Source organism: Coprinopsis cinerea, assembly GCF_000182895.1.
Source record: "Coprinopsis cinerea okayama7#130 chromosome 5 map unlocalized cont3.5, whole genome shotgun sequence".
In the NCBI taxonomy this organism is placed as follows: domain Eukaryota; kingdom Fungi; phylum Basidiomycota; class Agaricomycetes; order Agaricales; family Psathyrellaceae; genus Coprinopsis; species Coprinopsis cinerea.
In genome coordinates this window covers 3,075,311-3,100,880 of record NW_003307540.1, presented here as the reverse complement: position 1 = coordinate 3,100,880, position 25,570 = coordinate 3,075,311, and the positions used below count along the sequence as shown (strand labels likewise).

General features: G+C 51.8%; 7 protein-coding genes and 2 non-coding genes across 9 annotated transcripts; 4 read left to right on the top strand and 5 right to left on the bottom strand.

The window, feature by feature from the left end:
* Positions 1 to 340: 340 nt before the first annotated feature.
* On the bottom strand, positions 341 to 1,168 carry CC1G_07902 (hypothetical protein). Its single transcript, XM_001839135.2, has one exon. The coding sequence runs from the start codon at positions 1,161 to 1,163 to the stop codon at positions 387 to 389; it is 777 nt and encodes a 258-aa protein (XP_001839187.1). The 5' UTR covers positions 1,164 to 1,168; the 3' UTR covers positions 341 to 386.
* A 615-nt stretch (positions 1,169 to 1,783) lies between these two features.
* Positions 1,784 to 3,371, bottom strand: CC1G_07901 (hypothetical protein; the record flags this gene model as incomplete). The annotated part of the gene is made up of 4 exons (XM_001839134.1): positions 1,784 to 2,352; positions 2,410 to 2,999; positions 3,055 to 3,248; positions 3,306 to 3,371. The coding sequence occupies 4 exons, from the start codon at positions 3,369 to 3,371 to the stop codon at positions 1,784 to 1,786; spliced, it is 1,419 nt and encodes a 472-aa protein (XP_001839186.1).
* A 343-nt stretch (positions 3,372 to 3,714) lies between these two features.
* CC1G_07900 (hypothetical protein) lies at positions 3,715 to 4,494 on the bottom strand (the record flags this gene model as incomplete). The annotated part of the gene is made up of 1 exon (XM_001839133.1): positions 3,715 to 4,494. The coding sequence occupies one exon, from the start codon at positions 4,492 to 4,494 to the stop codon at positions 3,715 to 3,717; it is 780 nt and encodes a 259-aa protein (XP_001839185.1).
* Positions 4,495 to 5,658: 1,164 nt separating this feature from the next.
* CC1G_07899 (hypothetical protein) lies at positions 5,659 to 6,404 on the top strand (the record flags this gene model as incomplete). Its single annotated transcript, XM_001839132.1, has 3 exons — positions 5,659 to 6,006; positions 6,068 to 6,187; positions 6,264 to 6,404. 3 exons carry the CDS (start codon positions 5,659 to 5,661, stop codon positions 6,402 to 6,404), a joined length of 609 nt encoding a protein of 202 aa, XP_001839184.1.
* A 379-nt stretch (positions 6,405 to 6,783) lies between these two features.
* On the top strand, positions 6,784 to 6,862 carry CC1G_20127. The gene has a single exon. It is a non-coding gene; the product is annotated as a tRNA-Arg (tRNA).
* Positions 6,863 to 8,838: 1,976 nt separating this feature from the next.
* Positions 8,839 to 10,632, top strand: CC1G_07898 (hypothetical protein; the record flags this gene model as incomplete). Its single annotated transcript, XM_001839131.2, has 1 exon — positions 8,839 to 10,632. The coding sequence occupies one exon, from the start codon at positions 8,839 to 8,841 to the stop codon at positions 10,531 to 10,533; it is 1,695 nt and encodes a 564-aa protein (XP_001839183.2). The 3' UTR covers positions 10,534 to 10,632.
* An 803-nt stretch (positions 10,633 to 11,435) lies between these two features.
* Positions 11,436 to 13,403, bottom strand: CC1G_07897 (cytochrome P450 11B1; the record flags this gene model as incomplete). Its single annotated transcript, XM_001839130.2, has 8 exons — positions 11,436 to 11,492; positions 11,546 to 11,952; positions 12,009 to 12,190; positions 12,243 to 12,367; positions 12,461 to 12,556; positions 12,611 to 12,793; positions 12,841 to 12,964; positions 13,087 to 13,403. 8 exons carry the CDS (start codon positions 13,401 to 13,403, stop codon positions 11,436 to 11,438), a joined length of 1,491 nt encoding a protein of 496 aa, XP_001839182.2.
* Positions 13,404 to 18,435: 5,032 nt separating this feature from the next.
* CC1G_20126 lies at positions 18,436 to 18,528 on the bottom strand. Its single transcript has one exon. It is a non-coding gene; the product is annotated as a tRNA-Arg (tRNA).
* A 659-nt stretch (positions 18,529 to 19,187) lies between these two features.
* Positions 19,188 to 25,375, top strand: CC1G_14725 (DEAD/DEAH box helicase; the record flags this gene model as incomplete). Its single annotated transcript, XM_002911250.1, has 14 exons — positions 19,188 to 19,371; positions 19,428 to 19,487; positions 19,539 to 19,605; positions 19,962 to 20,052; positions 20,378 to 21,833; positions 21,891 to 22,052; positions 22,106 to 22,247; positions 22,309 to 22,398; positions 22,449 to 23,079; positions 23,143 to 23,612; positions 23,664 to 23,704; positions 23,760 to 23,839; positions 23,893 to 24,267; positions 24,329 to 25,375. 14 exons carry the CDS (start codon positions 19,188 to 19,190, stop codon positions 25,373 to 25,375), a joined length of 4,896 nt encoding a protein of 1,631 aa, XP_002911296.1.
* Between the last annotated feature and the right edge of the window lie 195 nt (positions 25,376 to 25,570).

Here is a 25,570-nt window from a genome sequence, read left to right as displayed (position 1 = left end):
GACGGCCGAGGTTACGAGTTTTTGTCGGTCCGAGCTCTGATATCTGACGCAGAGGGAAGGGATTACGGATTTCCATGGCGCTTTGGACAGTGGAACGTTGGAACCAGAATTTCAAGACACCGACGGGTCGAGAGGGTTGAGGAGAACACGAAAAAGAGAGCAGACGGTGGGAGACTGGAGGAGCCAACCGATTCCGGGACTTACCGAACCGGTCCGAACTTTTCCCAGCGACCGGAACGAGCGTCTATCGCGGGCGGCTATGCTCACTCCCAAAGTCTGGCTGTTACCGACTAGGCCCTAAAGGCTCAGAGGCAGACATCACACAATTGACGTATATATAGGCATGGACATGACATTCAAAGGCAAATAACACAGTCGCAACCTGTTTACACAACAGTAGTATACGAATCCAAAGCATTCAAAGCGGCGACCCATTTCCCATTGTGCCAGTTCTTGACCTTCGCCCACTCAGAACTATCCTCTCCCCAAGCCGTCTTGAGGAATAGCAAGCTCCCGCCCAACGCAAAGTCCGCAAATGAGATCCGCGCTCCAAGATACCACCCGAACTTCCCATCCTCCCCACCAAACTTCTTGTCCAAAGCATCGAAGATGCTCTTCAGATGATCCCACCCCTTATTAACATCCTCCTCGGAGAACTTGAACTCCTCGATTGTCCCGACTCCAAAGAGTCCTAGAATCTGTGCACGCGTCTGCACGACGTGCGCCTTGCTGGGCGGGTTCAGGATCTTCCCAACCGAATGCAGCGTAATGGGAAGAACCAATGGATAGTCGCCGTCTATGATCTTGACTACCTCAGCTTGATCGCTGAGCGCCTCGGCTGATCCTTCGACAACCTTCGGCAGGACGGAAGGCGCATCAGGATAAGTCGCATCGAGGTACTTTGCAATCTCGAGCGATTCGGCGATGGTGGTACCGGTGGAAGTGTCGTGGATGACGGGGAGCGAGTAGTACTTGCCGCCTTCTCCAAAGCTGCATACTGGGGATATACCATGCTTCTTGTAGATGCTGGGGACGTCTGGGTACTCGACCCACTCGGTCTTGTAAGGAAGACCTTTGTAGTTGAGGCAGAACCGCGCCTTCCAGGTGTTGCCAGACCAGGCTTGGGTGGGAAGGTTGGATGGGAGGTCGTATAGTATAATCATCTTCGATCTGCGATGAGTGGGTCCTGCAGAATAAAGACGGGTGCCATCTCTTGTCTTTTAAGCACTACGTCCCGAGTCCCTACCTCAAGCGTCGAACGTTTAGTCAGACATTTCGTTGGGATTTAGTCAGCTATTGCCTTGGTAAGACTCTGCCTTCAACGCGCAGAACACGTTCATTTACCCATCGGAACGTATATGATAGACTTTCTCCGAGTTGTCTTTGTCAGGAACTTTGGAGGTTCTCGCTGTGATGGTGCTCTACAGTTCGGACTTGACGGGCCATTCATCATAGTCAGTCGAATACGTACCCAATGTCCTATTGACTCTCCTTGTGTCGACCCCGAGCACGAGGAACCAGGTAGTACTAAGTACATGATTCAGGCGCTTATGATGGAATATGGTCATGGCAATCAATTAGCGTTGAGTCTATGGAATCAGAACATTAGTCTACATCGTAGCGTGGTCATAAGGTCATAGTCGTGAACAAAGATCTAGGGCAATGCAGGATGGCGAATTCGAATTAGATGGAGCATATGCGTGTCATGACGTAAACGGGAGTAAGCGTAGAGCAAGATCATCAGCAAGAAAGAGAGCAAGAAAGCTGGCACCAGAACCAGGAATCATCGTCGCGTCTTCTCCACCCTTGCGGCATCTACCGGCGACGGGAACTTAACTTCAGGAACAGATGCAACACTGTTGGCTCCGGTCGGTGCACCGTGCCAGCTCATCCTCAGCGGTGATGACCCCGCAACGCCCACCGAGCTCATCACCCGCTCTCGTCGCCCAGCCCTTGGCCTATCCCCACTCGAAATACTCTGGAAGAACGCCCCCATCTCACTGTACCTCCTATGCTTCTGCATCTCCTCCAACTGCTGCTTCATATCCGCAATCCTCATCGCAAACTTGTCTCGCTCAACCCGGTACTTCGATGCCGCCTCTTCGCTCCGCTGAAGCCGCAGTTTATGGTCGGAGATGGTCTGAGAGTGGGCGAGGTGTTCTTTGACGAGCTGTTGCAGCGTATCTTGAACTTTGGCTTGTAGAGTTTCGATCTCCTCGGTGAGACGTTCGCGTTCTTGGTGGTGGGCTTCTTCCTGAGCTTTGAGTTCTTCGGCTTCTGCAGCTAGTTGGTCCCGTTCTTGGCGGTAGCGTTCAGCGAGCTCGGAGCCGTCGTTGGGTGATAGCTTTTGACCTGGGCGAACGGGAGATCAGTCGGTGTAATGTAACATCAGAGAACAGGAATACTCACCGGGCTTGAGACAAGCATCTGCTTTGGCCTCTGCATCACTCATAGACACGTCGCCTTGGGAATCGGTATCGGAGTGGAGGGTGGAATCAGTCCATTGACCACTGTCGTCCGCCCTCGAGTCCTCCTGAGTGAGCATCCTCTCCACCTCCACAGACGACCTGGTGTGCTCCTCGTCCTGACGTTTGGATCCATCCCGGTCGACAACAGATACTGGACTCGAAAACTCCTTCTCCCAGTCGGAGATGGCCGCCAGTTCTTTGGCGAAGACCTTCTGGAGGTAATTTGGGTCCGCCGCGTAAAGGCGGCGCTCACGGCATATGAACAGCTGCACCGCACAGTCGGTGCCGATCTCCTGCGCCGTCTCCATGGATATCGTCTCTTCGTTCCTGACCAACTCGTCACAGCCTCCCAAAAACCACGGGGAGACGTGGTATTGCTTTCCGAGGCATATTCGCTCAGGCGCTGACAGGGAACAAAGGCTAAGCTGGTTGATGGCGAAGGTTCGAATTTGGGCAAAGCGCCACTGGTTGGAGAGCTTGAGGATGGATAACCATTTGGCTTTGCAAAGGGTAAGAGTCGTTTGAATTGTCCTAGAAAGAACGCTTGAGCGATCCGAATAGCTTTGCTGGCAGAGACGTGGCGTACCTGGGATACAACACCTCCAAAAAGCTACAAAAGTCTGAAGAAGAAACTTGGGGCAGGGTGATGATTCCGTTGCTAGAAGAACCAGCGTCCATCGCCAGGGTCCTGGCCACGTCGTTGAGACCATACGTCGTCGAAAACCATTCCGACCCTTCTACAAAATGATACTTCGGAACTTTGAATAAGACATTGTCCACCTGTACCCCGTCACTCTCTCAGAACCTTCCCGACTCCAGGCCGCGATAACGACGCACCGAAAAGACCACAGAATCCCAGTAGTAACTTTCGTGTTTAGGTTGGTGGCTGATGTTCTCCACCATCTTCTAGGTGATGCGCTTGAGCCTGTAGGCTCTTCGTGGTGGTTGGAATCAAAGAATGGCTAAACGAAGATTGTGGTTCGTTGAAGTAGAAGAGTCCGACTTTGACAGCCGGTTGCGGTGGTTCTGGCCAGCACGTGAGCGCGTCTCGCATAGGGGCGAGACCTGCTTTATCGGGATCGCCCTGGGCGCTTAGCAATTTGGGGGTCTGGACCACCGGGACCACTGCCGATCGAGTACAGGTTCGGGCTAGAATAGACATGGTCGAGGAACATTGATTTTAGACTGCAATTTATACACCACGAGCGACGACATGCAGTATTTGAACCATTCCTTTTCGAAACCTTTAGTGAACGGTCTGGTAGGACCCTAGATTATCCAAGTACTTCGCCCATTTCTCCTCATTCCACTGTGAGAGCGCCTTCCACTGCTCGCTCTCCTCTCCCCAAGTTATCCTAATTGCGAATAGCAGCCCTCCCAGAATAAAGTCAACGAACGAAACCCCGTCTCCACGATACCATCCAACCACCCCCTTCCCACCAAATTTCTCATCAAATTGGTCGAACAGATCCTTCATCTTCTGCCATATCTCCGCTTCCTCCACCTCCGAGATCTGAAGCTCGTCGATCGTTTTGATGTTATGTCCGAATTGTGTCAGAACCTTGGCTCGAGCAGCCGACGCGTATTCGCGGGAGGCCCCAACCTGTATGTCCATCGACTTCTTGAAGAGGAGTGGCAAAAACGGAACGAGCTGGCGTAATAAAAGGTTCCCAAATTCTTCAGCCTGCTTCACACCGTCCACGCCATCTTCGCCTGCAGGAGGGAGGACCCTCGGTGACTCTGGATACCTCCCTTCCAGGTACTTTGCGATTTCAAGGGAATCCGCAACAGCCGTCCCCGTAGCGTCGTCGTAGATCACGGGGAGGGTGTAACGAGGCAAGCCGTCTGGGCGCTTGGCTGGTGCGGGTAGGTCGTGTTTCTGGTATACAGAAGCAAAGTCCGTGTATTCCACCCATTCAGTTTTGTATGCAAGGCCTTTGTAGTTCAGAGTCAGGCGCGCTTTCCAGGTGTTTGCTGAGAAGGGTGTGTTGGGGAGGGTAGAGGATATGTCGTAGAGGGTGATCATGGCTGGGGTCCGTCGGAGGCTGCTGCTGGGATGAGGATTGGGGTCCCCTTTTATATATGGCTGGTGAACTCGTGACTCGAAGTCCAGAACTCCGGTCGGGTTTCAGGGCGTTCTAAAAACAGCCATCCCCATCGCTCCCCGGCGCTGTTGACGCGATCCTCCCTCAGCGGTACTCTCTCCCGGAACAGTTATCAAAAGAGTTCCGACACACCTAGTTCTGCCAAACTTCTGGCTTTTCCTTTCCATCATATTGTCTTTCAATGTATGTAAACGCACAGGGCAAACACGTTGATTGGTGGGACTGGCAGCTAACACTGACAGGGGGCTGAAACGCTCGCCCGTGCATACCGGATCACAGGATTTGAGCGGAGTCTTTGCCACATCCCGAGCGGCCGGAAATCAAAGCACGACTTTTCTCTCCACCATCGTGTCTCAAACGCAAATGGGTTATCTCCTCGAAAATCGTTGTCAAAGCTCTCTGGAGATACCCTTTCTGGAGGTATCTTGCAGCCACCATGACTCGACGCGACTCTCTGGCGAATGATCTCCCCAACTGGCAACGGCATCACAAACGCACTTTGTTTCATCGCTACGCAATGCCTCAGCGAAACTAGGGGTGTCTGTTTGTTTGAGCTATGGGCTTTCGTTGGCGACATCTAGTGACAAATGCGTAATGGACCTACAACCTCAAAGGGCTTACAACGTCGCGTGGCTTTTACGCATACACATGCCGCGTTCGGGTTGCTTTGATAACTGTTTGATCACTCGATCACCTCAACGTGGTGTCTTCAAAGGGGCTTCAAGGGGGCTCGGAGTATCTATTCCCTTGGATAATCATGGGTCTACAAAGGTTACAAGGCTCTCCGGATCGCTAAGACTCTTTGGTACACAGAGGTGTTGAACGGGCTCAATGGCGACACACACGGAGGGTCAATCACTACACTCCCCCTTTGAAGAGTATCCGAGTTCAATGGGGCACTTCAAAGACACTAGGACACCCTTCCTACTCTACAACCCAACCAAAGACGACGAAAGAAGAGAAAGAAGTTGACTCTAGTTTTTAAACTCGTCGCACTGAAGGTATGTTCCTCCATCCTCAACGCAACATCCTCCCCAAGTCCGAGCTTGAATCGACTTCTCAATCCTCCCGCTTAATATCTCGAAATGGCCCACGTTAACCCACTCCACTCTCCGGTCTCCTCTGCCCAATATTCGTCGTACAGCTCCCTCTCCGGAGCGCTCATCGACCCGGGACACAAATTCGAGTCTCCCTTCCGGCGGTGGCTCCCCCAGAAGTCCTATGTGCCTCCGTCAAAGTGGAGACAAGCTACTGCAACCAATAACCGTCACCTACCGCCTCTCTCATTCGATTACATCGGGTTCAAGAAGCAGGGCATTCCAATGCGCGAGCTCTCGGCGCGCAGTATCACAGCTCTGGGCCAGATGATTGCCGGCGCTAATGACCCTGTGTTTGCGAGTACCGGTTTGAAATCCGTTACTCTGCGGATTATGGTACGTTCTCTTACCTCCTTCACAGTCTCAAAAAATATTGATATATGAGTTCCTTTAATAGTGGCCTGGTTACACCCATCTCGACTTCTATCGAGTCATCAATGTGGTCACTGGTAGCGGACACATCACCCGCGCCCAACTGGCTTCCACGATTGCTCAAAACTTTGCTCGTTTCGTCGAGGTACGTCGTTTCATTTCTCCATTTCCCTGGTCCCATCTCAATTGTGCCATGTCTGACCTGAACTTCCTACTTATAGCACGCCCGCAATGAGCGCCCAGACGCGGTGGAGTACGCGATCGGCCCCACCGCCATCCAATTCGAACACCTCGTTCTCGTTGGATTCCATAACACTTTTGAAGATGTGTGGCAGGCTGATGTTGCCATTGACCGACGATGATTGTGTGCTCGCCATCTTCTATTAGTCTCCGTACTGAGTTATATCGCGGTAGTCTAACGTAGGAGGCTCTTATAATATTCCCGTTCTATAATTACCCGTGTATTCCTTGTCTTTACATTCGTACTTTAGTTCTTGTATACTACCGATTTCAACAGAGTTCGCCTTCTAGGCAAAGTAGTCAAGCATCGTTTCGGAGCCTAGAACAATTCAATGTGAGTTGCTCAAATGAAAGGGCTACTAGTAAAGTGAATCGAAATCGATAGTTCCTCCTCCCAAATCGTGCCAAGTACAGTACGTGGAGAATCTTCCCAGTCGTTGATGCAAGGTACAATGGCTTAGCCGTGTGAACGAGAAAGCTATTTTTGTCCCAGTTACCATCGGCCGTGTGGCGAAATGGCATCGCGTCTGACTACGAAACGCGAATCAGGAGATTGCAGGTTCGACCCCTGCCTCGGTCATCTTTTTTCGCCCTGTCTTCTCGCTTCCCCAAGCTCCACTTCTGAGTTCTGATGTTGGAGGTCATAGTAAGCTTGGAGCCTAATAGTTAGCTTTTTGACGTGTCTTTGTGGACGCCCACAAACAAACTAGAGTCCAGGCTTCTGACGGATTATTAACCGGGATTGATGGCGGGGAAACGTGCAACATAGGCTGCCAAAGTTCCCAGTGCCAGTCTCTTCGTTCCATTCCATGTCCATGGTCTGAACCTGACTCGTTCCTTCAAATTTCTCTGTAAATCCACGCAACTGGGGCCGCTCAACCACGACTAGGACCACGAGCCCAGGGTTCCTACCAGAATTACGGTTGAACTGACCCACAAAGTCCGCTGCTGCTGCGGGATATTGGTCACAGCGCAACGAGGTAGCGATCCCAAGCTCTGCTGGCGGCCACGGGTAGCTGATACACTTCTTTATCACGACCAGAAACACGGGAGGCTTAGCTCATTGGTCTTGCACTCGGAACTTGTCCCCACAAGGCCTACACGAGTCATCGTTTATAACCGCCACCGGAGGATAAGGAACCCCAAGCTCCAAACATCCCCGGAAACATTACAAACTCTTTCCAAGTGGATACAACTAGCTCTAGTCGACTTAACCATTTGCGAAGAGCTTGTGTTACACCCAGGGAGTCGTTGAAGACATTCACCGCTGCGTTTTGACGTTGGGCGCCTACCAAACGACCCCTCTTTACGCCAAGGAGAACGACATTCTGGAAGCCCCTTTCTAGTGCAACTGTGAGCACCTTCACATTTTACTTGTCCTTGTTAGTGACCAAAGACGCACAGACACCAGTGTGGTTTCACTTACTCAAGGTCTGAGACTTGGTCGTCGTCGTCGCAGACCAGCACCGCCTCCACCTACCCCAGCCCCGTCGTCATCTCATCATCACAACTCCCCTTATCACGACAGCTTCTTTCAGACCAACAAGTACCAACGTTAGCAACAGCACTAGCGTTTCTGACGACTCTTGACGTACCCACCCCCCTGCGTTTCCGACAAGCTAGAAGCTCCAGGGCAGCGAAGGAACGGTGATAAGGATAAGCTTAGAAGGACGAGAACGAGATGCCTGGTCCAGCTGTGTACGTTGTAGCCGCGATAGCAACAGTGGGCGCCGTCATCGCGTTCAAGCAGGTGTGTACTCTCGTGATGTATCCTCCGCACTCGCCGTTGCGGGTACATTCAATTATAGTGTTGACGCTGTCATCTAGTTCGTCTACGACCCCCACATTGCACCTCAATTCGACCGCTTTGTTGATGAAATCCAAGCGAACCGACGACGCCGTCGTCAAGGGCCCATTGCTGTCGAACTGTCCGACTCTTACACCAACGAACGAGATGGAAGACGGTCCTCGAATAACGCGCGCTCCAACAGGAGGACGAACCCAAGCGATACGGATACCGACAACGATTCTGACGTGGAACGATACGGCCGGCCAGAGGGTTCGCGTCACCGCAGCAGTGGAGACATCGAACTCGAACCACTCGTGGCGCGCGATGTCCAAGAGTGGCGGCGTACCGACGGCCTGAGGCACAGGAGGACGAACCCTGCAGGCACAAGCAGCCCTAGTACAAGCGCTTTGGACGAGGTGGGTTACCATCATTATTTCCTTTCATACTCTGCCACTCATTGATACGCATCAAATACCCTTTGACCCTCATCCTTGGTCCTTGTAATGAATCATATATAGAGCAACAGCACGATACCGTTTACACCTATCACCCCGACACGTTCCACCAGGGACTATCCTTCACACCACTCGACAGCTTCAACTGGATCTACTTCAACGCGACCTGTTCCTCCTCCCACGGATATCGCGCCATTGCAAACGACCCATATCATCCACGACTCATCCACGCCTCTTACGCCCACCACTCCTTCGACAGCGAGGACGGCCTCGGTTCCTTTGCCACCGCTGCACCCCATGGTCCCCTGTCCGATGCCCGAGGGAAGCCCGGCTCGCAGTCCACCCCCTTCTAGCAATGCAGACTGGAGGTCCTCAACCCATGCTCGCGGAGATGCACCGGCGGATTCCATGTTATTCCGGACAGAGGTAGACGCACATGACCCTTTCGACGAGTCGACGCTCCCAACACCGATCGCTCGGGAACACCCCACACACGCGCAGCTCAATGAAGAAGACCGCGACCGTAGTACCTCGGATTTATCCTCTCTCGTCACCTCGCCTCCTCTCCCTGCTTTACCTTCTGTAACCCAAAGTCAGCCTGGTGTCAGCTCTCGTTCGGTAACACCCGTCCAGCAATCGCCGCCCACCCCGCCTCGTGCTGTGCGCTACTCGCCTGCGGAATTGGCAAAGGCGCTCCCTTCGCCTCCGACCGCCCCACCTGCTGGTTCGTCAACTTCAACGTCCGAGTATGCCACACCCGTTGCACCCACTCCGCCAGTCACCATCTCGTTCCCTTCTCCCCGTGTCGGTAGGTTCGATGTCGGAGAAGCTGGAAGCGTCCCGTCGAGCGTGAACAGCGCGAGGACTATCGTATTGGCCGACCGCTCTGTCGATGGAGAGGAACAGACTTCGACATCGCCGCCCCTCCCTCCTCTACCATCGACTCCTCCCGCCACCGCCGGTTCCTCTAGCTTAGCTTCCCGGATCGCAACCACACCTCCACCCCTCGCCTCCCTCCGTTCGGAACCATCGTCCTTTGCCTCGAGATCATCCCAGTTGGGCAGCTATGGTCAAGGTCCCTCTCCACTCCCGTCCCTTCCATCCTCCCCCTCCATCCCATCCCTCTCCCAAATCTACGCCCCTCAAGACCCCAAACTCGATTACGAGCACAACGTCGTCCTACTCAGCCCCCCTTCGTCGAGGAGCGAAAGTCCGTTCTCGGTTGTGAGCAGCGTAGATGGTGTCGGGTCTCCGTTCGTCGGATTTGGAGCTTTAGGATTGGGAAACGAGGGGCAGGGTACTTCGTCGACTGAAGCTGGTGCAAGAGGGATGGCAAGCCCCAACGCGGTATTCTCAGTCCCGGCCTCGCCAAGCACTCCAGGCTCGACGACCTCGAATTACATCTCACTCCCCGCTTCTAACCCCGGTTCGCCTCGCCTTGGTGGTCAACCAGCCTTGACAACTTCTATCTCACCGCCCAACGCGACGATTGCCGAGTCGGTCTACTTCGACGCGTCCTACCCGCACGTAGCATCCTCCACCTCACCTCTAGTTTCCTCACAATCCACCGAACCCACATCGCCTCCCAGCTCCAACCCATTCGCCGATCCAGTCACCGAAACATCGACGACACTTCCAAGGCCACAATCCCGCTCCCGCTCCCACTCCCCCGCACTCTCCTCGACACCCTCCACACCCCGAACAGCACTCAGCGCCATGGAATCCTCCCTCTCCGATTTCGAATCCGATCTTGACAACGACGTGGAGAGAGAATTTACGACGTTGAGGAGTAGCACGACCATCCCTGCAAGAGAAACCTCTGGATCCGATGTCTCACCTTTTGCTTCTCCACGCCAGCCACGACCTATCGCCAACACGAGCAAGAACACTACTACGACGGTACAAAGGCGTCATCAACATGATCTCGAAGATGATTCCGGAATGATCTCAGAAACGGATTCGTTGTCCAGTTGGGCGAGCGTCGGTGCTGGTAGTGGAAGTAACTGATCAGAGCAACATCATCAGTAACCTTCGTTCCATCCGTCGGCGGCCGTTGACACCTATAGACCTGCACTCGGGCTATTTATTCCAGTTCTAACTTCTGGGCTCTATCTCTCGTCTGCGTCTCGGGTTACCATCGCATTCTACTTTGTTCCGTTCCATTGTCATGTCAGCCTCTCCCTTCCTTTCACCTCTCGACACACAATCCATCTCTACGTTTTGGAACATCTCGACTTGCAACTCAAAGCCTGTACTATAGCTTTTCTTCACAAACCCCGATACACTGCTCGTCTCTTCCATCGATCCCGTTAAAGCTCTTTAATTTCTGCACTTCTCTCCTTTGGTCCCTCTGCATTGCTCTCACTTTCCGAAAGAAATAATCGATAATCCAGTATCACCGTCCAGACCATTCCGGATCTTGTAACACTATAGCTATCCTCATTCTCGGTTCCTTTTTTGCTCTCGAAGCTTTGTATGATATCGCCAATCTTTTCTTAACATTTTTTGGTGCTGTACTCTACTGACAATAAGGTCGAACGGACTGAAGTTATAAAGTCGACGAGCGTGAAGAGGAAGGAAGAGAAACGTGGATCCATAATCACGATCACTAAAAGTGTCCCAAACGATTAAAAAGAGGGCCGTAAAATACTTCGCGACGCTTGCTATAAAACGAATGAGTGAGGGAATAAGTGAGGCCATCCATACCGGACGACTGGTATCAAAAGGAAGCAAAACATTGACAATCTTAGGTGACAAAAACAAGAAACAAAGCTTAACGAATAGCGAGGAGGGAGGAATATGCAACGCAGGTGTTCGATAGCGAATATGAGGAAGGGTGAAGGACGAGGTGGGACATGGATCGCGTATCCAATGACGAAAGTGACGATGATGGTAGGGAGAGGGCGAGGTCACTGCTGACGTGGTTTGAAGATGAGCTTACACTCCATCGCAGCTGGGAAGATGACCTGGGGAGTAATGAGATGGAACGTCGTGTATTCAGAGTAAGGAGGAGACTCACGAAGCTGTCCTTGATCTCCATACTCCGCTCGTTGGTCTCTTCTGGAGCAAAGACGTTGAAGTTACGAACGATCATTGCTACCACAACGCGTAAAACAATTTGAGCGAGGTTCTGACCACCACAAACGCGTACGCCAGCACCGAAAGCCATCAGATGTTGGTGCATTTGGAACAGTTGATCGGGCGATGCTGAGGACGATTCCAGCCAACGTTCTGGAAGAAATGATTCTGGCGATGGGTAGACGGCCGGATTTCTATGCATCGACCATGCCTGGGTTGAGACAATGGTGCCAGCCGGTAACGCATATCCCAACAGATCGAAGTCTTCGTCTTGATGGTTGGGTTTGGACGAAGATGATGGGACTACCCGTTCGAGAAGAGAGGGAGCAGCAGTGTATAATCGCAACGCTAATTAAAAATGGTCATCAACATCACTGTTACATTGCATCGGCCAAAGAGGTCACCTTCTTTAATCAATCCATTGAGGTAGGGGAGCTCTTGCAAGATTGCGATGTCGGGAATAGCCCGGGAGTCCGGAATGGCTTCGTCTAGTTCTGCCTGAAGTTTAGCGACGATGTCTGGACGGCGGCTAAGCTCCCAAAGGATGTAGCTGATTGTGGTTGAAGAGGTATCCGCGCCAGCGATGCTAATCAAGCTCGGTTGAGGATATCGGCAATGCGTTAGAAGGAGCGACTCACAGGTGACCCATGCATTCGGAAATGATATCACAATCAGGTACAGGTTGTTTCGCCGAGTACCGATGTTGAAGGAGACGCTGGAGCAGTGTAGGTCTTTCTGGCTCCCCGTGTGACCCCGCGTTCATCTGTGCCCGAGTCTCATAAAAACGCTCGCTCACAAACTACGGGCTTAAGCTTTGAGAAATGATCCAAGGGTTCACATGGAGAAAGCTACTGACCTCGGCCATGATGTTATCAGAATCACACCATTGCCTCCACCGATTGTTAGGAACACGGCAGATGAGCTTCCAGACCCATGAAGGGATGACACTCCGCTGAAGGGAGACACAGTTGGGATGTGTGCGCGTGTACACAGCAAGAAGACTTACCAATATACCGCGTTTAGGAAAATCATTAATCGCCGTGGAAAGGGGATCCTCAGCGTCCATGGCCCACTTGCCCAAAGCTCCGAGGCGATAACCGAAAAGGGTCTCGGTCATTACATCAACCATGAGATTCCTGAAAAGTGCCATGCATTCAAGAGAGGCTTTTCCGGCGATATTTTCAAGAATCTGGGCACTGATCAGCCGCGGTCATGAGGGTACGGAGTGTGACGCACATCGACCAATTGCAGCGTGAACTCGTGAACTTCTGGCTGGAACTTGGCGATGTTTGGCGGGGTATAGTGGGGACTGTAAGCTTTGCGTCTAATGGAGTAGGTTGCGTGATCTAGGGTGGTCATACTGATCCAGGGTCAGCAGAAAGGAGACGCATATACGCGACAGTCTTACGCGTGATCGTTTTCGTTCCTGGAATCATACTGTCTCAACACGCGAAACGCGGCGATAAAGGAGAAATGGCGTACGTGACGAGGCCCTTGTAGTACGTGCTCTTGTCGAATTTGTACACCGAGTACACCGCCCGCATTGCAGAGGCATCGCAAAAGGCGACTTTGTTGGGACCGATCCGAACAACGGGTCCGTAGGTGTCGAACAGGGACTGCACCGTCTTGCACTGGCGAAGGCAGAGCTGGTGGTAGCCGATCCAGATGTTGGAGATCGCAGCATACCAAGGGCCGGGGATAGCACTGAGCGGGGAGAGGAAGAGGTTATATAGAGCGCGGTAGAGCACGAGAACGACTGTGACTGTAAGAGCAACGACGAGGAGGGCGTTGGAGGCCATCGTTTTCGACGTTGGGCGGGACGGCGGGACAGCGACAAAGGACCTGAGCTCGCTGTTGGCGACGACGACGACGATAGCGTCGAAAGCGGAAGGAAGAAAGGCGGGATGGGGGGCATTGGATTAGGGTGATTGGGGTATATATAGTGTCGGAGGTTGATGACAAATCGAGAAGGAATGTCTGTTGCGACGAGATAAGTGTGGTGAAGAGGGAAACGAAATGAGATCAGAGGTCAAAAACGCACAATCTCGGATTCAAACTCCGCTTACGTCACTTCCGAATTGAGCTATACAGCTGCCCGTTTTGAGTGGCACAGCAGCGGGGCCAGTCTCTGTCTCCCGGCGTCTAATCCCACTTGGTGCGCCACTAATTTGCCGACATGTCCGCCCTACACATCATTTCCTCTGCTTTCTCTGTCCACAACCGTCCAAATCGTTCTTCCGCTCACTCTCCGGATACTGCCGCAGTCATTTCAACCAAACAGCTTCTCCCTCGCCTTTAGCCGAGCATTCTTTAGAGCCAATGCGGCACACGAGTTATTACCAGCCGTCCTAGTGCTAACCTTACTCTTTTGCCTTTCGACAAACATCCCTTGACACCACGCCATCTTAATTCTCGACGTATACTCTTGGAAAAGCGCCGACAGTTCTCTTCGCTGCGCCACCCAGATTGCACTACCCCGTCCCACCTAGATCTCGTACGCATGTACGACGTGTCCTTCATTCAACTCTTTGACAGCACGTAGGATTGGCTCGGGGAGTCAGAAGTCCATTTCGTGCTCATCGCTTCGGAGGAAGGACCCGTCCAGGCTCCTTCTTTTCGAACAAAAAAAACATCCACACGCGTACAACATCTGTCTTCTCGCCAGATGAAACAGCTTCTCGACTCTCCACATGTTATCTAACTACGCCAATCTTGCTTAAGTGTCAGATACTACTCTCTTTCAGAGAGAACATGGCATTAGTTGCCCTGAATGTCACGTACACTAAGGCTCTATTCGCGATCTAGATCTGAACCCAACTTCAAGTAGGCTCGGGAAGCGAGGCGTTTGAGATCTCTCTGAGTTTCAACTTATCCCCGTACCTTAACGTTGACGATTTCCCCCTCATATCAGCTATTGTTCAATGTACCAATTGAATCAGCGTTAACCAGGGGGAAATCCTTAATATTGTTCAAGTCCGCACCTCCGAGACGCCATGGATACCTCGCTGGAAATAGGATCGAGACCCCGAAAGCCAAAATCTCTCATTCCCCTCAAAACCGGTAGTATCATTCACTCGGAGTACCCCGAGCAGCTCTCCGTCGGCTACTTAACCAAAGACTGAGTTGATATAACAAGCTTTCGGTAAGGTAGCTTCTGCCATCCTAAGTCGATTTAATGGTCTGAAATCCGCTAACCATTCTGATCTCCTCCGAGTCCCTTCATTTGACCCACCCAAAGTGGGAGATTTGGATTTGGCGTAGCTATCCCAATGAACTGAGCCGAGGATTTATCCCTCCAGAGGCAGCCCGAAATCCTCAGCAACTTGCGACTCTCCCTTCCTCGAGGCGCTCAAGAAGTCTTCTTCACCACGGCCTTCTGAGCACGAGCACATTATCTCCGTGCACAGAGCCCTAGACAATACTCCGATGTCCATGCAGGAAGTCCGGAGAACACTCCGGAACAATTCCACATTTCCACAGAAAGAACCCATACTCAGCGACCCGCGCCCTTATCCTTTCGCTGCCGAAACTACCTACCGCCCCGTCCGCCGCCATTCCATCTTTCGAAGTACTAAATCACTCCGCCTCTCCACATAGATTAGACTCCCAACAGATGATCAATGGAATTCACAGCAACTGTCTAGGACACATTGAGGTTCCGATAACGACGGGCCATTGCTTCAGCTCGTGAAGAAGTCCAGAAATGCGCGCTTCTCTCGAGACAGCACAAGACGCCGTTCGCGTCTCGTCTTCCTCACTCGGAGCATGCAACACCGCAACACCGAGAGAAATACCTGGTCACCCAATATCCATTCCTGCTCTACATCACCAGCCACGAGTGTGACTACTGTTGGAACGAGTCTCTCTGTGTGGAGCTTCTGGAAGGGCTGGAACGCGAGATAACAGGGTGAGGTAGTACTTCAGGTGGTCGAAGTCGTCGTCATACCCACACAATTGACGATCAGCGAAGGGAAGAATGATATCTATGGTTGATGGCTCCGAGTCACATCCATCTCCGTCTGATACCCTCAGCTCAGATTCCCCTACCAGCCCAAACAGAATCAGATATGCATCCAAGTAACTCCTCGATCCACAGTATCAGACTCTGTTTACGCCGCCACTAGCCCTACGGGGTTGCAGACTCTGCAAACTCGCACGTCACATACACTCTAAATCCCAACTCGACCCGACTTTCAGTCACGGGGTTAGACCATCTAGTACCCCACATCTACAGCTACATCTACTGCTCTGCGTCCACAGTAAGCAATGCATCTAGCGCTAGCGAATAATGTCCCATAAAGTCTAGCGTCAGATTGGCTATGGATGCAGTAGCCGTAGGATAAAGTACCGGAACTATCGTAAGTTCTCCCTGTAGACTTCCGCGATACGAAATGAATTCATAAGTAGGATCCTGGCCTAGTTCATGTCTAATCAGAGACCATTCCATGCAAAGATTAGGCAGGTGACCCAACACTCTCAACACTCTCCCAGGCAGGATTGCATATCCATTTCACAATTACTACCCATACAGAAAGCGCAGAGCCGGTTACAACGGGTCCGGAAAATCCCTGCCCCCAATTATCCGACTTCGACGGGATAAAAAAATGGGCAAGGCTCGGGAATACCACTCCATACTTGACAAGATGTGCACTCGGGAGTGACGGAGTCGCAGGAATTTCGACAATGGCTGGCAGATGCAGACGTGGGCAGATGTACTTGACTGTCGGCTTGCGAATGCGACGCGATGAAGGAGCCATCCATGAACACGAGGTACGACGAGACCGCAGTACCAACCCAGGGGAGTAGTGAGCACGGATGCGCAGTGCAGGCGGAATGATCGACGCGAATCCATCTGTGGCCTGTCCATCCGAGTAGGAATAGATTGGTTTGGTGGAATGCATCCGGGAGGCTAAATGAAGTCGTCCTTGCACACATTGAGAGGAACGACCGGCCTAGAGCGAGATAGGTATGCAGCTTCATTGACACTGTTTCAGTGAAAGCAGGTTGAGCCGCCACCATCAAGCATAATCGTAAAGATAAAGTCAACTGTGAGGCGCAATGGATGGGACGGATCGCGCGATTCCTGTGTAGGATGCGATTCCTGAGGCACAAGACATTGGGAAACGAGATACAAGGAGCGGATTCGCAGAGCTTCGCCTTCGCGCCTATTGTTTTGCAATCCAGAAGACTCTCGTGAGCCTCACGTCGCGATACCCTCAGGTCACCGCTGCAGTGGACCCCGAGGCGAAAGGCACCACTAATGGACAGTCAGCTTGAATACAAGACCTCATAGCTAGCGCTGCCCTTCGCGAGCACGGACAGCTTCATCGCCAAGCCTCGAGAGTCGATCAAGGTCAGCGTTCAAGTCAAAGAAGACTTGACGTCACTTTGATCTGAAAGGCCCGGGAGACTACTGTCGTTTTTGAAGTGTGGAAAGACAGACATGTAGCTTTCGAGCGGATTTGCGAGTTCTGCGGAACCGTAGAGGAGCAGCGCTTTAGCCAGAGTGAGACAGTGACACAGACATAGACATAGACATAGGCGTAGACATCGACAGAGGCAGTGGCACCACGAAGCATGGACTTGAGACGGTTCAGCGGGAGGTTGGGCTGGTCCTCGGTATTATGAACAAGAGCTAATATTCCAGGGAATCATGAGAAAGAGCTGATGTGATGAAAGCGCCTCAAATTTCGAAGCAGCCCACAGCCCTGAAGCATCCTGTTGTTCATCAGTTGAGCTCGAGCACAAATGTACGTCCATCGTCGCCTTGAGGCAAGTTGAACGTTGACGGGGCCGGTGCAGTGGCTCTGGCGAATCGGTTCCGATCGCTGGCAATTTCCGTGCATTGTTCATTGGTGGGTTCCTGACGGAGTACTGCTGCCAACAATAGTTCCGACTCTGAGCCTCGAGGCTCGAAGCTCGAACGAGACAAGACGCCCAATCGCAACTGGCAATCCCTGCTGAGCTAGGTAAGCGAGGGGAACTCATCAGTCAAACAAGCTTCAATATCGCAATGAACGACGGACATAAGCTTCACCGAGTCAGCATTTCGGAAGTTATCCGAACGAGCGAGCGAGTTGAGGGACAGGTCTTGAGGGTGCTTGCCAATGTCAAATCGGCTGCCTTGCATACTAGGATCCGGGGGTCGAATTCGAGCTGAAAACGGATATATTATACGCCCTTCATCCCATCCGAGCAGCTTGCCAGAGTCGCATGTAGTAGAAGCGACAAGTTGCACCCAGTCTGGGGGCGTCGCGCTGATCCTGGTTTATAGGTCTGTGCCCCTTACTTACCCATCGCTCACACTTGAAGTGTGTTTGACTGGAGGGCGATCGGACTGTCATTTCAATGAGACTGGATAAATCAAGAAATCCCCCTGTTCAGCCTCTACAAAGCGGAGAGCAGAACGCACCCATAAGCATGGCCTTCCTGGAGCTATGGTTCCCGAGGACAAAGGAGAAGTCCCCTTGGAAGAAGAAATCTCGGTGGCCTCGCGATGATGGTTGGTTGGCAAGGTCGAAATTGATGGTCGTCGGAGAATACGGACGCTCAGCTGGCGTTCAAATGGGTTTCAGCCACGTCGGTCATCCGCGCTTCACGCTTTGTTCCTGTCAAGTTAAAGGTCGATGGCAAAAGATCCTCGAAGCCCTGTGGTGAAATCTAGGGTATCGTTTGATGGCTCGACATTGATTGTGAGAACGGACAGCGACAATGTTCAAGTTAGAGACTAGTAAATGAAGAAAAAGAAAACGTGAAGTCTTAAAGAAGTCTTGCATAATGTGCTCCCACCTTGGATCCAGCATTGAGAGACCCGATATGAGCAAAAAGAAATGACCACCGCAGGGATCGAACCTGCAACCTTTTGGTTTTTGGGTACCCGTTGGGCCATCGAAGCCAAACGCGCTACCATTGCGCCAGGTAGCCATGTAAACGGCCTTGAAAGATGTTACTTTGGAGTTTGTTGATCGTTGTGGGATTGTTTCAAGTTTGAAGGTCACTGGAAGGTACGCCCTCGGAGGAATATCAAGGATAGCATATCAGAAATTCCGAAGGAAGAGAAGAGCAACTGGTGCCTTTGAAGTTCGAACAGGCTTTACGACTTGGTAATCCGGTGTTTCTTTGGGCGCTTACTTCATATTACGTCTAGTTTCTTCGGGGAGACTCTTTAAAAAAAGGACAATTTAAATTTAAAACATTAGAGCTATATTCTACTATAGTCATTGAAGTTTACTGGAAGCACGAGGGCAGGTTGACGTTCTCGACAAAAAGACGCGACTACTCGGGTTCGAATCAGTGACCTCGGGAACGACCGAGCTGCCGGGATCGCTCAGCCAGCAGCGCAAGCCTCTGGTTTGGTTCTTTGTGTTTTCTTTTGAGTCGACCCTGGCCTTTACGATCTCTATTTTCTTCACGAAGCCTAGTGGTATTCTTGTGCCATGACTACTAGTGCAACGTGGTCTTGTTAAATCACTGGGGATCTCCACATTGGCGGCGCTGAACTATACCGGCAAGAGCCTAATTCGACGGTATAACAGTCGTGCACCCACGGAACGAGTTCACCAACTTAAACCCAAACTGATACCATGGATCTGGATGGGTTTGACGGCGATATCCCTCGAAGGAATCGAGCTTTCCAGCAACATTCTGACAAAATACAAGATGCTTTGGACGCGCTCGACTTCAATTGGTATATCCCCAAGACGAGGGGAGCCCGTTTCATGGATTTGCTAGGCGATTATGCGGGGAATGAGCTCTTCGTTATCGATGGTCAGTTAAACCACTTTTTCTCTCAAGCAAGAACCATAATAAAACATACACTCCAGGCGAATCGTTGTTCCAGACTATCTTGGATGATCCTCTGCTGGCCATCGGTCGACCGGGTGGTAAGCAGCGTTTCGTCGTGGTTCGGCCTTACCTGTTCACCATCGCTACAGATACGAGCTTCCAAATCCTTCACGCCTATTACCTTCTGGAGAAACGGCTGCGGGAATTCACCCAGCGGTCAGCAAACTTCGAAATTGTATTCTTTCATAGTAGGTTTACAGATAACTATCGGTTTCATCGACTTACGATTGGTGCAGAGTATCGCCATCTAACTCTGCGAACTGGCGACGACGACTTCGTCGTTGCTTCGCGTACTTTGGCACGCACTCTGTTATATCGCCACTTGACTAAGCTTGAGCTGACTATCCATGTCTTCGAGGACTTGGATGATCCCCAATGGAAGACATATGAACACATCCACAAGGTATTTGTTACGTCCTCTCCTTGGAGCATACGCTCACTGTTGGCCAGCCTATGTTTATCCTCATGAATGACGGGGGCGTCTTAGACTCTGGGCGCTATTGCGTTCACAGGGTGCTCGCTCAGCGTGAATTTGTTTTGAGAGTCCTCGACGGCCAAATGGCTATGGCATTGATGAAGGGAATCGTCTTTTCCGACTCAAAGGTGGGCACCTTTCCTTCTTGGATGACGGAATCCGACTAATAGGCTGGGATAGATATCCACATTTATCTACGAGCCCATGCGAAATCCAGCGCTCAGAGGCAAGTCACCTATCGGGTTTGCTGCGTTCAAACGAGTGCAAAAGATCCTGGAGAAAAGTTTTGAAAATCAATCCAACAACTGTCGGCATCGTCTAGTAGCGCACCCACCTACCTCTAGTTCGTCCTCTCGCGACTTTCTCGTCGCGCTGTCGAAAGGATTGCTCGAGGTTTCCCAATCACCCAACCTTCTTTCCCTGTTCCTCATTCACTGGTTCACGTTACCCCAGCTGTCCGTCGTAGACCGCGCTCGGCCTCCGGTCGTTGTCGACGGAAACAGTGGACAAGTGGTCTCGAACCTGTTTCTATCGCACCTTTTCTTCCTATCCTGCGACTTACTTTCATCTTCTTTCCCCGCAGTCGAGTATGACTTCGACGGCGTGGCCTTCATGGCCACTGTTCACTTCATGCTCGCTTGCTCATCTGATATCCGGGAAGTGATGGGCGTCCAAGTCTATGATAGAGTGGCGGAGATTTGGCACGAACTTCCCTCCCAACGTCTTGACCTTCAAAAGCTCAAATCGTCGATTTCTTTTGCACCAGGGAAGTCAGCCCGCTCTGGCCCCGTTCAACCTCTACAATTGCTACCTTTCGACAACCCCCTGCTCAACAAATATCTACCTCGTCTGTCATTGAAGGTCGCCGACGATAGCCCACGACAATTCCTTGAGTTTGGCAAAGGGACCCTCTTTTCCGACACCCAGCATTGGCATTCCCAAAGATCCCTTTTACCCTCTCACCTCGGAGGGTCCGCTCCGAAGGCCCTCACGGCGTGGGCGTACCGCCGACAGCTCCGGAGTAACCAGATATTCATGTACAACATGCAGTTGCAGGCAGCGACAATCACAGGCGCTTCTGGAACCGCTTTACAGCAGCAGGTCATCCCACCCGTCGGCAAGTCTGGTTCGAAGACCAAGGCCACCACGCGCGATGTCCGTCTGCCTATTCCTGTACCTTGTCAGACCTCACTAACAAACTGTCACCAGAAACCGACTACTTTGTCGACGAACAAATCATCCAAGAAATCGCAAATCTCTTCGAAGCAGGCCTTACTCCAACAAATTCAAAGGGAGAAGACCGACCAAATGGTCGAGGCCTCGAGGGTTTGGTGGAAGGAGAAACTCACTTCCTTCAGTAAACTCAGTCTTGCAGCTAAGTCGAGCGAGCTGGCGGCACTTTTCAGGAACAAGCGGTCGGACGAGCCGATGTTGGGTCTCGAGATGAGGCTTTATAAACTCCATCTCGAGATTCAACTTTGGTCTCAAGAACCCGATCCGTCGAAGCCTGAAGTACACGACCGACATTCCGTCTCCATTCTTAGAATAATCAAGGACATCTGCCAACGCAAGACACTCACAGCGGCATGGAAGGACGTTCTCATTTCGCTCATGACTGTCATGGGTTTCCAACAATACATCTCTTCCCTACTGGACCCCATCCCAATCATCAAAGACGTCAAGCCCACATTCAAGTTCGTGAAGATCGTTAGTTCGAAGACTGGAACGCCAACTTTCGACTTTTTGTCTATCAAAGAGAACCCCGTCAAATGGCAGTTGCGTCTATTTGGAGAGTTTATGGATCGCAGCATGGATAGCGCTCCCGATCGGAGAGTGCCATTCGAGCCTGACGCATGGCAAAGGAAGGTACTGGATTGCATCGATCAAAATCATTCCATCCTCGTCGTCGGTGCGTACTATTATTCCCTTTGCTGACTGATGCTCGGCTGAATCCCACTGCGAATAGCGCCGACCAGCGCTGGGAAGACCTTCATATCGTTTTATGCGATGGAACAAGTGCTCCGAGCCTCCGATGAAGGCGTCCTCGTCTACGTGGCTCCTACGAAGGCTCTGGTCACTCAGATCACAGCTGAAATTTACGCGCGATTCAGTAAACAGCTGACCGGAAGTATGTAGCCTGTTTACCTCGCCGATGACTTGTCACTAAACGCTCTTGTATAGGAAGTTGCTGGGCAATTCATACACGTGACTATCGAATTCACGACCCTCAGAAGTGTCAAATCCTGGTCACTGTTCCGGAAGTTCTGGCAATTCTGTTGCTGTCGCCGGCCATGGCTCGGAGCTGGGTGCCTAAGATCAAGCGGTGAGCTATCTGTGTGGTACGTCAACTACCGTCACAGTTTACTGAAATCTCCCTTCTTTAGTATTATCCTCGACGAAATTCACTCCATTGGGCAACAGGAGGGTGGCGCTGTCTGGGAGCAAATCCTTCTCATGGCGCCTTGCCCCATCATGTGAGTCGGTTAATCCAAAGCTAGTCCCCAAATCCTGACAACGTTCCTAGCGGACTGTCAGCCACTATAGGGTCGCCCGAGACGTTCAATAACTGGCTTGCATCCGTCCAAAAGGCGCACGGCTTCCACCATACCTTTATCCACCATCCCCATCGATATTCACATCTCCGTAAATTCTTCTACGTCATCGACAAGGAGCCTGAAAAACGATTTGTATCGTTGGATGACTATCAACCTACCTCGCGCCTCAAGTTCCTCCATCCTATTGGAACACTCTCCTTCGGAAAGAACACCATTCCTGACGACTTGGCCCTCGAGGCGAGGGATACTCTGACTCTCTACGAAGCACTGTCTTCGATTGTTCTCGACCTTTCGGACGATGCTCTCATCGCTGAGATCCGCAGCCTTGATCCTAAAAGGTTCTTCAAGTCTAAAAATCATTTCCTGCGCCAAAAGGATGTTCTCGAATACGAGGCGAGGTTGAAGGCCGTTCTTACGGAACTGACAAAGGACATGGACTATGATGGCCTGAATAACCCGCTGTTGACGGTCGTCGAGCGCGTTCAGGACAAAGATCTCCTGGAGATCGGCCAAGAAAAACTCAACGCTCACCCCGACCGAGATGCATTCAAGAGCAACCTACTTCATATGCTTGCCGACCTTCATGTTCGGGGAGACCTGGTGAGTTCAAACTTCACGAGATCATTGCTAGCTATCAGTGTCTCTGATGATTTTATCCCCCAGCCTGCGATACTGTTCAACTTTGACCGCAGTCAATGCGAAGTCATCGCTCAGGAAGTATGTTCAGGCCTCGAAAAGGCGGAGGAGGAATGGAAAGCGAAGAGTCCCAGGTGGAAACAGAAGGTTGCTCAGTGGGAGGCGTGGAAGCTTGCTGCAAAGGAACGCGAGAAGGTGACAGATAAGATGAACAAGCAGAAGAAGCGGGGTGGCCGAAACGAGGACGACGACCCCTCGTTGGAGCAGGAAGCAAATATCTCTTGGGAGCAATCGTTTGATCCCAATGCTCCGTTGCAGCCTTTTTCGTTCGTCAATACTCGTTCGGGATACACAGTCGCTGAGCTCGAGGAGGAAATTCGGAAACAGACGAGGAGATTTGGAGCCAGCAAGATGGCCTGGATTTATGTATGTTTGCGGAGAGGTATTGCGGTTCATCATGCTGGTATGCCCAAATCGTATCGAAGCTTGGTCGAGAGGTGCACTTCATTCCTTCGCCGCTCCACCTAACTTGCTGAAACCACTTCTAGCTTGTTCAGACGAGGCTTTATTCGAGTTGTCGTTGCCACGGGTGAGTTTTGTTTCGGATTCATTCACGAGGCCGTGGAAAATTGACAATCTCGCAGGTACATTGGCGCTAGGCATCAACGCCCCTGCGAAGACCGCTATATTCTGCAACGACTCTCCTTACCTTACGGCCCTCATGGTTTGTTTCTCTATCATTCTCTCGTTCACTAGTTGCTCAAAACCGCACATTAGTACCGCCAATGCGCAGGGCGTGCGGGCCGCCGAGGTTACGACCTGTTGGGCAATGTCATTTTCTATGGAATCCCGATGGACCGAGTTCAACGTCTCATACTCTCGAGACTTCCGTCTTTGGGAGGCGGATTCCCTGTAACGTCTACCTTGGTCCTTCGGCTCTGCAACCTCCTAGAAGAATCCAAACATGCCGAAAATGTCGTCAAGGCTATCGAGACGCTCATGTCGCTCCCTCGTGTCAGCTTCGCCTCGGATGTTGGACGAGACCATCTTATGCACCATATCCGGTTCAGCATCGAATATCTTCGGAGGAGTGGTTTGCTGAATGAATCTGGGCAGGCGATGAACTTGTTCGCTATTGCTGGTCATCTCTACGTGAGTCTCCAAGTTGATGTATCATTGGATTCTTTCTCTAATGCTTGAGTCCCCTCAACAGTACACCGAGCCCAGCAACCTCGCCTTGGTATCTCTCATGCGATCGGGGGTGCTGCACGAAATTTGCAATGACAGCGATATCGAGAGCGCCAAACGCACCTACATCTTGGTGATGTGTCACCTGTTTGGGCGTCGTTACCTTCGCAAGGTCGAGCTCGACAAGGGTGAGCTTGAATATCGACGCAAGAGGTACCCGTCCAGCATTGTGCTCCCGCCCATGCCAGAGGTCGCACAGCAGAAACTGAAAGCTCACAGCCACGAGATACTCAAGATCTTCTCTGGATACGCGATGGCGTTTGCGAAGGAGAGGGAGGACGAGTTGGAGGAGTCGCGGATGCGTCTACCGTTGAGCAGGATTGAGGTGGTTGGACAGCGCGAGGGCGGAGAGTTGTCCCCTCTCGTTTCCCACCTTCGATCTTCGTCCATCCCTGTCACAGCTAGGTCTGCGTTCGTTGCGACCTCCGGACATGACGATACGTTCAAGTCGGTGCAGGAGCTGGCGGATACCGTACGGGAGGGCATTCATCTTAATGCCCACGCCATTCCTTGCATTGACCATATCGTCGCGAATAACCTCGACCCCGAACATCAATTGAACGCGTACCTTCTCGACTTTTATACGCATGGACAGGACGAGACGCTGGTGAAGGCCAACGGCATTCGACGAGGCGACATTTGGTATCTGCTGGAGGACTTTAGGCTGACGCTCTCCACCGTCCGCTCAGCCTTGCAACAGCTCCTCACCAAAGCGTCTAACGAACAGCTGGGCGCGCTAGGTAGCGAAAACGACGAGCTTGAAGACTTGGACAGCGGGTATGGCGGGTCGACTTTGGACATTGAGGATGCCGAGGACGACAATGAAGGCGGCCTTGATGAGTTTGAAACTGGCGTCGGGTCGTCGTTGGGTGGGGGAGATCAAGATGATTGGAATGCGGATGGAGAGTTTAAGAGACCTAGGAAGGTGACTGATGCGGATTGGAGGGTGTATAAGATTGTGAGTTTGGCGTATGCCGAGTTTGATGCGAAGGCCAAGGCTATGTGGGCTTGAAGAGGTGCAGTTGTGAATACCTATATGCATGTACATTTTATCCTCCTGTGATTATGAATGGATAGCCAACGGAGTAGAGTCTGAGCAGTAACGTATGTGCGCGAGTTGCGGTTGAGTGAAAGCTGTTGATTTTGGGCGCTAATCGCGGGATCAAATTGGATCCAATTGCCACCGTGGACGCGTCGACGCGTGTCA

Coding starts and splice junctions, on each gene's coding strand:
- CC1G_07902 (XM_001839135.2), bottom strand. CDS start 1,163: ATGATTATACTATACGACCTCCCATCCAACCTTCCCACCCAAGCCTGG.